The 14,985-nt window shown below is 39.0% G+C and overlaps 1 protein-coding gene and 2 non-coding genes across 3 annotated transcripts; 2 read left to right on the top strand and 1 right to left on the bottom strand.

The window, feature by feature from the left end:
* Positions 1 to 250: 250 nt before the first annotated feature.
* Positions 251 to 323, top strand: TRNAE-CUC (transfer RNA glutamic acid (anticodon CUC)). The gene has a single exon. It is a non-coding gene; the product is annotated as a tRNA-Glu (tRNA).
* A 2,188-nt stretch (positions 324 to 2,511) lies between these two features.
* TRNAE-CUC (transfer RNA glutamic acid (anticodon CUC)) lies at positions 2,512 to 2,584 on the top strand. Its single transcript has one exon. It is a non-coding gene; the product is annotated as a tRNA-Glu (tRNA).
* Positions 2,585 to 5,203: 2,619 nt separating this feature from the next.
* Positions 5,204 to 5,682, bottom strand: LOC127136212 (uncharacterized mitochondrial protein AtMg00820-like). The gene is made up of 2 exons (XM_051062803.1): positions 5,311 to 5,682; positions 5,204 to 5,269 (listed from the first exon to the last, which is right to left on the bottom strand). The coding sequence occupies exons 1-2, from the start codon at positions 5,680 to 5,682 to the stop codon at positions 5,204 to 5,206; spliced, it is 438 nt and encodes a 145-aa protein (XP_050918760.1).
* Between the last annotated feature and the right edge of the window lie 9,303 nt (positions 5,683 to 14,985).

Here is a 14,985-nt window from a genome sequence, read left to right as displayed (position 1 = left end):
TCATTTAATCTTAAGTAATTATTTTCTTTTTTTACTTGGTCTTATTTGATTTGAGATGACTTTTGTAGTTTACTCTTATTTAAAAAAAATGAAATATTAACCTAAGATAAAAATTTTAACTTTCGATTACTCTACCAATTCTACAAGATATTAAATTCGAAGTAACAACTTATTAATTTTGTTGATGTTGATATAAACTATTGTATTTAACGTGGAAATAAATAAAATAAGATTTCGACTGAAAAACAAATCTGTTGTAGTCTAGTTGGTCAGGATACTCGGCTCTCACCCGAGAGACCCGGGTTCAAGTCCCGGCAACGAAATTTATTTTTATTAAATTTCAAATTCGCCATTAAATCAAGCCTCATTTATCATTCAACGGATAAAGAATGAATAAAGGAGAATCAAGGAAGATTCAATGGATGATAAGGACATGTAGGTCGACACTTGTTGTTGATTGAGAACCACCGAATCAACCACTCAATGAATGTTAACGGTAGGTAAATATTATCATTTTTGATCCTCCGATTGAAAAATTATGAATATGAATTTTGTAACTTCAAATGAATGTGGTAGGGTAATAGAAATCTTAACGACGAGATTAATTATCATTTTTTGCAAATCCTCCGAAGTTTAGAGTAGGTGAAAATTCTACCAATTTATGGCCCACCATACGATGTGTTATATTAACTCATAAATGCTCTTTTCCATGGTATGCCCGATCATTATAGGTAAAATGGTAGATTTTCTGGAGAACGTTTTTATTATTGTCTTTTCTTATTTTGTATTAAGCTACTTTATTTTTCTTAATAAATGATTCTCTACAAAAGGATTTTTTTTTCGTGAACGTGTCATAGTTGTTAATTATTCCTCTTATAATTTGTAAGAAAGTGAATTTTTTCTCTTATATTTTATATTTCAAAATTTTTAAAACAAAATGTAGAATCTCTAAAAAAAGAAAATCATATAATGTCATAGTAAATTGCTCTCTTCTTTTGTAAAGACAAAGAAACAAATTCTATTTTCTCTACGCTCCACTGACTATTTACTACAACGATGAAGAACCAAATTATCACTATATTTATTCATTTTTCTAGTTCTTCTTCCAAGTGCAGTATAACCCCAAGGAGTTGAGGGGTTTTTTCTACCAATTGGCGCCCTCCCTTCACCACCCCCATGTGGATAGTCTACATGGTTCATAACTACCCGTCTTACTACCGCACGCTTGCCTCGCCAATGTTTAGCTCCGGCTCTGCCCAAAATTTTCAGGTTTACCCCGACATTCCCTACTTGTTCGCATGTTGCTGAGCAGTTTTTTGATATCAAACAGACCTCTCAAAAGGTGTTTTTAATGTTGCTGATTTACCCTCTTTTGCAATCAGTTTCGCTACAGCACCCAAGTAGTTAGTTTACTCTTATTTTTAAAAAATGAAATATTAACCTAAGATAAAATATTTAACTTTCGTTTACTCCACCAATTCTAGAAGATATTAAGTTCGAAGTAACAACTTATTAATTTTGTTGATGTTGATATAAACTATCGTATTTTACGTGGCAATAAATAAAATACGATTTCGATTGATAAACAAATCGGTTGTAATTTAGTTTGTCAGGATACTCGGCTCTCACCCGAGAGACCCGGATTCAAGTCTCGGCAACGAAATTTCTTTTACCCGGGTTCAAGTCCTGGCAACGGAATTTCTTTTATTAACTTTCAAATTCGTCATTAAATCAAGCTTCGTTATTCAATGTTAAACAGATAAAGAATGAAGATCAGAGAATCAAGGAAGATTCGTCAAGAATTTTATAAACGAAAAGAAGACGCAAAAGGAAAGGTGTAACAATGGCTACCACATCAGTTGAATCAATAGGAAAGGTGTAACAATGGAAACCACATCAGTTGAATAATGGGAAAGATGTAACAATGGCTACCACATCAGTTGAATCAATTAACTTAAGCCCATCTTCTAAAAATAATAACAACATAAATGAACATGGGCCGATACATATATGGGCTTAAACAAAGTAATATGCTTAAAATAATATAAATTAAAAACCTATTTAGCTATTTTTCAAAAAATGTAAAGATTAATTTTATTGTAACTTACAAATTTTAGAATCAACATACTCATTCACTAAAAAAATATAATTAATATACGGCAGAAAGAAGAAAAATGTCACGAAATCATTAAATTGTAGTTAGTATTTGTATTATTGATTGAACGAAGTTTTTTCATTATTTTACTTTTATCTTGTTTATTGTCATTTAATCTTAAGTAATTATTTTCTTTTTTACTTGGTCTTATTTGATTTGAGATGACTTTTGTAGTTTACTCTTATTTAAAAAAAATGAAATATTAACCTAAGATAAAAATTTTAACTTTCGATTACTCCACCAATTCTACAAGATATTAAATTCGAAGTAACAACTTATTAATTTTGTTGATGTTGATATAAACTATTGTATTTAACGTGGCAATAAATAAAATAAGATTTCGACTGAAAAACAAATCCGTTGTAGTCTAGTTGGTCAGGATACTCGGCTCTCACCCGAGAGACATGGGTTCAAGTCCCGACAACGGAATTTATTTTTATTAAATTTCAAATTCGCCATTAAATCAAGCCTCATTTATCATTCAACGAACCTCTCAAAAGGTGCTTTTAATGTTGCTGATTTACCCTCTTTTGCAATCAGTTTCGCTACAGCACCCGAGTAGTTAGTTTACTCTTATTTTAAAAAAATGAAATATTAACCTAAGATAAAATATTTAACTTTCGTTTACTCCACAAATTCTAGAAGATATTAAGTTTGAAGTAACAACTTATTAATTTTGTTGATGTTGATATAAACTATCGTATTTTACGTGGCAATAAATAAAATACGATTTCGATTGATAAACAAATCGGTTGTAATTTATTTTGTCAGGATACTCGGCTCTCACCCGAGAGACCCGGATTCAAGTCTCGGCAACGAAATTTCTTTTACCCGGGTTCAAGTCCTGGCAACGGAATTTCTTTTATTAACTTTCAAATTCGCCATTAAATCAAGCCTCGTTATTCAATGTTAAACAGATAAAGAAGGAAGATCAGAGAATCAAGGAAGATTCGTCAAGAATTTTATAAACGAAAAGAAGACGCAAAAGGAAAGGTGTAACAATGGCTACCACATCAGTTGAATCAATAGGAAAGGTGTAACAATGGAAACCACATCAGTTGTATCAATAGGAAAGGTGTAACAATGGCTACTACATCAGTTGAATCAATTAACTTAAGCCTATCTCCTAAAAATAATAACAATATAAATGAACATGGGCCGATACATATATGGGCTTGAACAAAGTAATATGCTTAAAATAATATAAATTAAAAACCTATTTAGCTATTTTTCAAATAATGTAAAGATTAACTTTATCGTAACTTACAAATTTTAGAATCAACATACTCATTCACTAAAAAAATATAATTAATATACGGCAAAAAGAAGAAAAATGTCACGAAATCATTAAATTGTAGTTAGTATTTGTATTATTGATTGAACGAAGTTTTTTCATTATTTTACTTTTATCTTGTTTATTGTCATTTAATCTTAAGTAATTATTTTCTTTTTTACTTGGTCTTATTTGATTTGAGATGACTTTTGTAGTTTACTCTTATTTTAAAAAAATGAAATATTAACCTAAGATAAAAATTTTAAGTTTCGATTACTCCACCAATTCTACAAGATATTAAATTCGAAGTAACAACTTATTAATTTTGTTGATGTTGATATAAACTATTGTATTTAACGTGGCAATAAATAAAATAAGATTTCAACTGAAAAACAAATCCGTTGTAGTCTAGTTGGTCAGGATACTCGGCTCTCACCTGAGAGACCCAGGGTCAAGTCCCGGCTGTTAGAATTAGGAAATAAAGAGAAAGAGGAATTCTGTTATTATATTCAATTATTTCCAGTGCTCCTCCAGAGGGTTAGACAGAAATTGGCATACTTTATTAACTGAAAAGGATAGCTCAGGCCTAGTTAATGTTGCATACTGAAGAGCACCAACAATAGAACGAAATTGGGTGGGATCTGATAGTGTGTGAGAGCCTACTTTGGACAGTTTGCTGCTAGATATCATGGGAGTTGGCATTCCATTAGCAGTAGACATGTTAACCTTTGCAAGCAAGTCAGTCACATATTTAGTTTGAGAAAGAAGTAATGATCCATTAGAAAGATGTGTCACCTCAATGCCTAGAAAGTAGTCCAGTTGTCCTAGGTCCTTGAGAGCAAACTTGTTGTTGAGACTTGCGATAAGATTATCAATGAAAGAAGGAGAATTTCCAGTGATAATGATGTCATCCACATAAACCAACATCATTATAGTGAGGCTACTAGTGTGGAGAAAGAACAAGCTAGGATCACACTTACTGGCCTTAAAACCATGTTGCATAAGGGAGCTTTTGAGCCTATCAAACCAGGTCCGGGGAGCCTGTTTTAGCCCATACAAGGCTTTGTTGAGCTTGCAAACAAGAGACCTGTCAGTAGTTTCAAACCCAGGGGGTTGAATCATATACACCTCTTCCTCAAGAAGGCCATTGAGAAAAGCATTATTAACATCTATTTGCTTGATGGTCCACCTGTTTGTGACAGCAAGGGTGAGGATAGTCCTGACAGTAACAGGCTTCACCACTGGAGAAAAGGTTTCAGTAAAATCATTGCCAGCCTTTTGATGAAACCCTTTGGCAACCAATCTTGCCTTATACTTGTTGATAGAACCATCCGGGTTCTCCTTCACCCGAAAAACCCATTTGCAGCCTATGGGCCTCTTTGACTCAGATGGAGACACCAAGTGTGTGAGAGCCTACTTTGGACAGTTTGCTGCTAGATATCATGGGAGTTGGCATTCCATTAGCAGTAGACATGTTAACCTTTGCAAGCAAGTCAGTCACATATTTAGTTTGAGAAAGAAGTAATGATCCATTAGAAAGATGTGTCACCTCAATGCCTAGAAAGTAGTCCAGTTGTCCTAGGTCCTTGAGAGCAAACTTGTTGTTGAGACTTGCGATAAGATTATCAATGAAAGAAGGAGAATTTCCAGTGATAATGATGTCATCCACATAAACCAACATCATTATAGTGAGGCTACTAGTGTGGAGAAAGAACAAGCTAGGATCACACTTACTGGCCTTAAAACCATGTTGCATAAGGGAGCTTTTGAGCCTATCAAACCAGGCCCGGGGAGCCTGTTTTAGCCCATACAAGGCTTTGTTGAGCTTGCAAACAAGAGACCTGTCAGTAGCTTCAAACCCAGGGGGTTGAATCATATACACCTCTTCCTCAAGAAGGCCATTGAGAAAAGCATTATTAACATCTATTTGCTTGATGGTCCACCTGTTTGTGACAGCAAGGGTGAGGATAGTCCTGACAGTAACAGGCTTCACCACTGGAGAAAAGGTTTCAGTAAAATCATTGCCAACCTTTTGATGAAACCCTTTGGCAACCAATCTTGCCTTATACTTGTTGATAGAACCATCCGGGTTCTCCTTCACCCGGAAAACCCATTTGCAGCCTATGGGCCTCTTTGACTCAGATGGAGACACCAAGGTCCATGTCTGATTTTTCAAAAGAGCTTGATATTCATCCTGCATTGCCTGGAACCAGTGAGGGGAAGCCAAAGCCTGCTTAACAGTAGTAGGTTCCATATGGGTGAGTAAAAGGGTGGGATGGATTTTGGGTTGCACAATCCCATTTTTGGCTCGAGTTGTCATAGGATGGACATTGAGAGGATTGAGAATATGAGGACTGGGAACATTACTGACAACAGGATTAGAATTAGCGGTAGAATTGGAACCAGACCTGTCAGAATTAACAGAACCTGGTGAGGAGGATGGTGAGATTGTGCTGGCTTCAGCTAAGTCAGAAAAGGCAGGATTGGGTGAAGGGGAGGGAGACTAAGATACATTTTGTTGGCTTGAGATAGGTAAAGGGCTGGATGGAGATGAGATTGCAGTAGCTGCAGCTGAAGGGTGATTAGAGGTTGATGAAAACTGCCTGTTAAGGGAAGAAGCAGTGGGACTAATATGTTGGAGTGGAGGAACACGGTGAGTGGGAATAATGGGTGGAGAGACAGCAGATGGGAGCCAAGACATGTTAGAGGAAGGAGAGGAAGTGGAGGGATGGAAGAGGTCCAAATAAGGAAATCTGGATTCATGAAATAACACATCCTTAGAGAGATAAATATTTCCATCTACTGCAAGACACTTGTATCCTTTATGGACAGATGAGTATCCCAAGAAAATGCATTCCTGAGATTTAAAAGCAAGTTTGTGGGAATTATAAGGACGTAGGAATGGGAAGCAAGCACAACCAAAGACACGGAGACTAGAGTAGTCAGGAGGTTTTTGCATTAAAATGGAGTAAGGGGACTGGTTTTGCAATGAGGAACTAGGCAGCCTATTAATGAGATAGGCTGCAGTGACAAAGGCATGATCCCAATACTTGAGAGGCAGCTTGGAATGAGCAAGTAAAGCTAGGCCTGTTTCAACTATATGACGATGTTTGCGTTCAACTATACTGTCATACGGTGAACTGGACTTTTTGTGTTTTTTATCGCAATGTCGCGGTTAGCAAGAGTCGCCACCGACTTTTCTTTTATCCAATAAGGAAAGGTGGAAAAGAACAGGAAAGACCTTAATTTAGATTTTGGGTTCGGGAGGTACATTATACAAAGGGAAGGTGTTAGCACCCTTTGTATCCATGGTTATCCATGGGCTCTTAATTGCTCGATCACTTATATTATTTTTTGTCTGAAAAAAAGTGTTTGTGAATTGTTTGGAAAATTGTTTTTGGAAAGAGAATTTAACTTTGTAATGATTCTTGTATGAATATATACAAAGTAGTTATCTCGTTTAGTTTTGGAAATTGTTTAGAAAAATATAACTCGGTAATGATTCTAGTATGAATATATACCAAGTGGTGATTTTCTAAAGATATTTTGAAAGGTGTGAGGTGTGAAAATTGTTTTTAGATTGTGAGCCAACAATTAAGAGTTATACCGACCCAAGGTCTTTATGAGCATTTCCTATCCTTATGAGGGTAAAACTGTCCTTATTATTGAGAAATAAGTAGTTTTATCCTTTGGATGTTTAAGGGTCATCGTAGGGTCATCGATAGGTCATTGAAGGCAACAGTTATGAGGATATCTTAGCATTCGAAGGGACTATCATCTTTTAACCGTAGGCAACATCGGAGGGTCATCGAGGGACAAAGTTGTATATTCGAAGGCAACATCCGAGGGACTATAATTTATTTTATGATGATTTAACCGAAGGGTCTTTGCTAAGGGTATCCCCACGTTCGCGGGACATGACCGTAATATCGTAATCGTAAGGCAACAAAGAGAGGTCCAAGATCACTTATTCAAAGGCAAAGTTTTACAATTAATTATATAATTAGGATGAAACTCCACATTAAAATTATTAAAAATAATATATTAAAAAATTAATACATTAGAAATTAATACATTAAAAATTAATTTAGGGTGAAACTCCACAAGGGTATCCCACAAATAAAGTGGAATACCTAGCCAATAACCTTTTCCTGGGATATGTGAACCTTTACGAAACTCAAAAAAAAAAACATGTCAGAACACCAAATCAGGGTGCAATCGAAGATTACACCGGAGAAATATCACAACAATAAATAGGATAGGATGAATAATGCATGACTATGATAAAAACATAAAAAAACAGACTAGAAGAATCAGGTACTGTCTCGTTCGCCTCTGCCTCGCCTAGCGAAGGCCACGGATTTTGAATTTGAAAACAGCCCCATGTTAGGAACTTTGAATTTTATGGCATTTTATCACAGGAATAACATGGTCAAACATTCAGGGTATTCAGGCATATTTAAATTCCCATACGAAAGCAAATTATATATCAACATTTAATCATGATGCATTATATATGTAGATATGGCCAATTGAAAGTATAAACAATAGAGATACGCAAACCTGTTTGCCAATTCAAGGTTGAAGGGATTGACCACTTGTAGTATCGGAATAAGTTAGGCAGCGGGAATTGGACGGCGATGGCTTCGGTGCAGATGGGCTGCCTTCAGGGTTTCTTTACTCTGAATTCTCCGGGTAGGCAGGGTTCCTATGCCAAAGTTTCTATCCGTCCTTCTCTGTCTCTCTCTTTTTTTTTCCTCAAGGTTTTGTTCCAAGGAAACCTCAGAGTGTTTTGCTTCTCTTCCTTCTTTCTCCAGTGAATCTCCCAGTGTAAACTCCAAGTCTAACTCCCCGTCCTTTCCTCTACTGAAACTTCAGTATTTATAGACTAATTTCGTGGGTAATGGGCTTGAAATGAGGGAGACCCAAGTCCAAAATAATTTGTTATATTTTATTTATATATTTATTTTAATTATTTAATTAATTAATTAATTAAATTTTTTTCTTTTTTTTTTTTTTTTTTTCGTTTTTTTTTCGTTTTTTTTTTTTTGTTTTTTTTTTTTGTTTTTTTTTTTTTTTTAGGAAAAATGATGGGTAATTTTTGGGGTATGACAGCTGCCCCTGTTCAATATTCTTGAACCGAGAGAGTTAGGATGGCGTGTATGCCATTCGTGGTCTGGAGGTGGAAGATTATTGAACACTAGAATGCCCCAAAAATTTGCACTTGAGAATCGACAGTTGGTCTTGATGGAGATGGGCTTAAAGATGCCATCCGGGAGGTTTGATGATGAAAGCTTTAGATCGAGCCGTACATTAGGCCAATTTGAAGACATGGGTGCCACACTGGGTCGTACATTAGACCGAATAATGAGTCATCCATTAGGCTGCCGACTTCGCTGGGGAGTCGGAGTGTGTCATATGCTGTTGGGGATAAAGGATCAGAATGGACCATACGCTAGATCGTATCTGAGTTGCAGAATGAGCCGTACGTTAGGCTGAATCTGATGACGAAAGGGGTAGTCGTACGTTAGACTACACTTCAGAAATGTACCGTATGTTAGGTAGCATTTGAGGGGATGGACATCCGAACGGGTCGTACGTTAGACCGTCGCAGAATGAGTCGTCTGTTAGGCCGCATCTGATGATGAAAGCGGTAGTCGTACGCCAGACTACACTTCAGAAATGTACCGTACGTTAGGTAGCATCTGAGGGTTGTAAGATCCAAACGGGTCGTACGTTAGACCGCGTTGGAGTTGCTGGAGTTCAGAATGGATCGTACGCTAGATCGTATCTGAGTTGCAGAATGAGCCGTACGTTAGGCTGTATCCGAAGAAGAAAGTAGTCGTACGCTAGACTACACCCCTGAATGTACCGTACGCTAGGCAGCATCTGAGGATTTGAAGGTCCAAATGGGTCGTACGTTAGACCGCATTGGAGTTGCTGAAGAAGTCATATGTTGGGCTGAATCAGAATGAACCGTACGTTAGGCTGTATGATAACCTGTATATGTTGTACTTGCAATAAATGTCTGGGATGGGCTTAAAGATGCCATCGTTAGGAGGATATCGAAGTGTTGTCAGAATGAATGTTCCCATGAACTGTATTTGAAATATGTATCTGAATCTTGAATGTGATTGATAAAGGTGTCTGTCTGAATGAACCTTCTACTTTGACTATATCAGGAGGATAATTAACCTGCAAAGAAAAAGTTAGCTTCATGCTATGTCATGATGCATGAGATGTTTCGTGTTATGCTAAAATAAATGTGAATGTTGTATGCATGCGTATGCTGTGAAAGGATGTAATGAATGAGTTATGCGTATGAGAAGTTCTGCTTGGGGACTCTACTGGGGAAAATAAATCCCCATCTACTGATTGGAGATATTTGTAACGATGACCCTTTCTCGGCAGGGGTTCTTGATTTCTGTCTGATGGTGGAAATATTCAACAGAGCCTGGCTGGGGATGGATGAGATGATCAATCTGTCTGGTGACGCCGACCTCTGTTGGGGAGTAACTGGCTGTGCCTGGGGATACTGCCATTTCTGAGGAAAAAAAAAACAGGCTTGCTGGGGAAGAGAATTGGTAGCGGATTCATTGGAAGCATGATTAGACCTTTTCCTTGATCCTGAAGTCGGGTAGTAATTGCTATTGCTATTCTATGCATGTATTTTTGGTAAACATCAGTCATATTCAAATGCACATATTAATTCAAATTAAATCAATGGACATTTACGCAACCAAAACAGAAAAGTAAAAACAAAAACATCTTTTTTTTGAAAGAGGGTTGTATTGATTTTGAAAGGAGGCCTATAAACAGGCAATTTGTGTACAAGGAGACAGAAATCCTAGTAAGAGGAAATTGTCGAAAACAAAGAGAAAGCTATGTGGGAGAAGTCCTATTGATTTTAAGCCTACTACTGTCATTATGTCTTCGAGCATCTCATCCCTTGCTGTCGGATAGAAGTGATTGGCTTGGTCAGTCCCTCGAACTTGGATGAAAGTTGACTGAGAACGGGACATAGTCATACGCTTTAATCCCTAATTTTTGCCTGGACCGCCTTTTCAGGTTTTCAGTCCACCAGGATACCCTTTTTTGCCCAAGCCGCCTTTTCAGGTTTTCGACTTGCCGGGTGTACATTTTTTTTTATATCCCTAATTTTTGCCCGAACCCTTTTGGTTCGCCGGGATGCCCTTACTTTTGCCTAGATACGTCGATCTAGCGGGTCTCTTTTATGCGTAGTATTTTTTAACTATGTCCGCGTTCACGGGATGTGGGAAGTCTTCACCATCCATTGTAGCGAGTATCATGGCTCCACCTGAGAATACCTTCTTAACTACAAATGGCCCTTCGTATGTGGGAGTCCATTTGCCTCTGGGGTCAGTTTGTGGTAGGATGATGCGTTTGATTACCAAGTCGCCAATTTGATACACTTGTCTCTTGACCTTTTTGTTGAATGCCCTGGTCATGCGCTTCTGATATATCTGCCCGTGACATACAGCCGCAAGTCTCTTCTCATCCATCAAATTTATCTGATCGAGTCGAGTCTGAATCCATTCGTCCTCGTCTAAGCCCGCCTCTTTCATGATCCTTAGAGAGGGAATTTGAACTTCCACTGGTAAAACGGCTTCCATTCCGTAGACTAAAGAGAAAGGAGTTGCCCCTGTCGAAGTTCGCACGGAAGTACGATAACCATGAAGAGCAAATGGTAACATCTCATGCCAGTCTTTGTATGTTACCGTCATCTTTTGTATAATCTTCTTAATATTCTTATTAGCCGCTTCTACAGCGCCGTTCATCTTTGGCCGGTACGGAGAAGAGTTATGGTGTTTTATTTTGAACTGCGTGCAGAGTTCAGTAATCATCTTGTTGTTCAAATTAGTGCCATTGTCAGTGATAATTCTCTCAGGGACGCCGTATCGGCAGATGAGGCTGTTCTTGATGAATCGTGCCACCACATTCTTAGTAACAGAAGCAAATGAGGCTGCCTCCACCCACTTTGTGAAGTAATCAATAGCAACAAGGATGAAACGATGTCCATTAGAGGCGGTAGGTTTAATCTCGCCAATCATATCAATGCCCCACATTGCAAAGGGCCAAGGCGCTGTCAACACGTTTAATGGAGCAGGAGGCACATGTACTTTATCCGCATAGATCTGGCACTTATGACAAGTTCTGGAGTGATGGTGGCAATCAGTTTCCATGGTAGACCAATAATACCCTGATCTCAGAATCTTCTTGGCCATCGTATGTCCACTAGAATGAGTCCCAAAGATACCGTCGTGCATGTCTTCCATAATCTTCTCTGATTCCTTTCTATCCACACAGCGAAGCAAAGTCGAATCATGGTTACGTTTGTACAATATTCCATTACTCAAAAAGAATTTAGCGGAGAACTTCCTCAGAAATTTCCTGTCATTGATGGATGTCCCTTCAGGGTATTCCTGAGCTTCTAAATATCTTTTTATCTCGTGGAACCAAGGCTTCTCTTCTACTTCATCAGCGTTAAGTTCATAACAATATGCTGGTTCGTCTAGTCGTTCAATGGTAATCCGGGGAGCTTCATTGTCCCATCTGACTCTGAACATAGATGACATGGTAGCCAATGCGTCTGCCAACTGGTTCTCCTCTCGGGGAATATGTTCGAATGTGATCTCTTCAAAGTATGGGATTAATGTCAACACCTGCTCTCGATAGGGGATGAGGTTCGGATGTTTAGTGTCCCATTCTCCTTTGACCTGACTGATTACTAAGGCTGAGTCTCCATACACCCTCAAAAACTTGATCCTCAGGTCTATAGCAGCTCTGAGTCCCAAAATACATGCTTCATACTCAGCCATATTGTTGGTACACTCAAAACATAGTCTAGCGGTGAAAGGCGTATGGCCACCCTTGGGGGAAATGATCACGACGCCAATATCGTTGCCCAATGCGTTAGACGATCCATCAAAAACCATAGTCCATCGGGATCCCACTTCGGGTCCTTCATTCGGTCCAGGTTCTTCATAATCAGTAACAAGCATGACATCCTCATCTGGGAACTCAAAATTCATAGACTGATAATCATTCACGGCCTGATGAGCCAAATGATCAGCTAGCACGCTTCCTTTGATTGCTTTTTGGGTGGTATACTGGATATCATACTCTGTTAAAATCATCTGCCATCTTGCTATTCTTCCGGAGAGGGCGGGTTTCTCAAATATGTATTTGATAGGATCCATCTTAGAAATCAACAAAGTGGTGTGATTCAACATATACTGTCTTAGTCGGCGAGCAGCCCAGGCCAAAGCACAGCAAGTTTTCTCAAGCAGTGAGTATCTTGTTTCACAGTCGGTAAACTTTTTGCTAAGGTAGTATATGGCATGCTCTTTTCGACCAGACTCGTCATGTTGCCCCAACACGCACCCCATTGAGTTTTCTAAAACAGTCAAATACATGATTAGAGGTCTTCCCTCAACTGGTGGTACCAGAATCGGAGGTTCTTGGAGGTACTTCTTGATTTTGTCGAAAGCTTCTTGACATTCATCATTCCATATCATCTCTTGATTTTTTCTCAGTAACTTGAAGATGGGTTTGCAAGTAGCGGTCAAATGGGAAATAAATCGGGCAATGTAATTCAAACGTCCCAAGAAACCTCTGACTTCTTTATCCGTACGGGGAACTGGCATTTCTTGAATAGCTCTCACCTTGGCCGGGTCAACCTCAATACCTTTACCACTGACAATAAAGCCCAAGAGTTTACCGGATCTTACTCCAAAGGTGCATTTGTTCGGGTTCAATCTCAACTTATATTTCTTCAGCCTCTCAAACAGTTTGTATAAATGATCGAGATGTTCTTCTTCAGTATGAGACCTGGCTATCATATCGTCCACATATACTTCTATTTCATGATGGATCATGTCATGGAACAAAACCACCATAGCACGCTGGTACGTTGCTCCTGCGTTCTTTAAACCAAACGGCATTACTTTATAACAGAAGGTGCCCCATTGCGTCACAAACGTAGTCTTCTCCATGTCCTCAGGTGCCATTTTGATCTGGTTATAACCCGAGAATCCATCCATGAAGGAGAATACCTTGTGTTGAGCGGTGTTGTCTACCAGAACATCAATGTGTGGCAGTGGGAAATCATCCTTGGGACTCGCTCTATTCAAATCTCTGTAATCCACACACATTCGCACCTTACCATCCTTCTTTGGCACTGGTACCACATTAGCAACCCATTGAGGATAAGAAGTAACCGCCAGAAAACCAGCATCGAATTGTTTCATGACTTCGGCCTTGATTTTCTCGGACATTTCAGGACGCATGCGACGAACCTTTTGCTTAACAGGACGACAATCTTCCTTCGTCGGCAAACGATGCACTACTATATCGGTATCCAGCCCTGGCATGTCTTCGTAAGACCAAGCAAAAATCTCCACATAGTCATGTAGCATTTGAATCAATCTTCTTTTGACACTGATTTCCAAGCCTGCTCCTATTTTGACTTCTCTCTTGTCCACCTCGGTACCCAGATTTACAGTCTCAACTGACTCCTCATGCGGCTGTATAGTCCTTTCTTCTTGTAGTAACATTCTGGCAAGTTCTTCAGGTACTTCACAATCTTCCTCACTTCCATCTTCGGCTCGGTAGATCGGATTTTTCAAAGTCATAATGAACAGTAGTAGAACTATTATCAACAGGATCCAGAGTGGATAGGGATTCCTGACTAAAGGAAATCGGGATAATGTCTTCAGTCTTCCAATTGTTGAGTCCGTCACCAATTGTTGGGAAAATCCAGCTATCCAAGTCGCAATCACTATCAGCATCTTCCATAGCATTAATCTGATTTTTGACTATCTTTCCAGAGTTAAACCCCAGGCCAGCTTTATCAGACTTGTACGGTACATTGATCAGTTGACCCCAACCAGCACGATCACCATTTTCAACCGCGGCTTGAGCATCTTTCAGAGAGATCATGACAGGGGGAGCACGAACAACCTTGGGCACAAGGGGAGTTGGCTTAAGGACAGGAATGGGTGGAGGAACTACTTCAAATGACTGAGAAGGAGTCTCAAAGAATTCACCATCCATCTCGACGTATTTGAAGGCTTGCACACTACTGACAATATACTCTTCTTCTCCACATACAGTGACGACCATGCCTGCTATTGGATACTTCAGCTTTTGATGAAGCGACGAAGCTACCGCACCTGCCCCATGGATCCAAGGGCGCCCCAACAAGCAGGAGTAGGCGGGACGAATGTCCATCACGTGAAAGGTAGTGTTGAAGACTTGAGGTCCTATCTTGATAGGGAGAACCACTTCACCATAGACAACACTCTTCGCACCATCGTAAGCACGCACCACAACATCACTAGGTTTCAGTTCAATGCCTTTGTAGTCAAATTTATCGAGTACAGCTTTCGGGAGCACATTCAAGGAAGAGCCGTTGTCGATCAACACGTGAGCCAGGGTGATCCCCTCACACTCGATGGAGATATGCAGAGCTTTATTGTGATTCTTTCCTGCTGGCGTCAGGTCAGCATCGGAAAAGCCTAGGCCATTGTCAACA

Source organism: Lathyrus oleraceus, chromosome 4, assembly GCF_024323335.1.
Source record: "Lathyrus oleraceus cultivar Zhongwan6 chromosome 4, CAAS_Psat_ZW6_1.0, whole genome shotgun sequence".
Lineage (NCBI taxonomy): Eukaryota > Viridiplantae > Streptophyta > Magnoliopsida > Fabales > Fabaceae > Lathyrus > Lathyrus oleraceus.
Note: the sequence above shows the minus strand (reverse complement) of the source record. Positions and strands in the feature narration are given on the sequence as shown.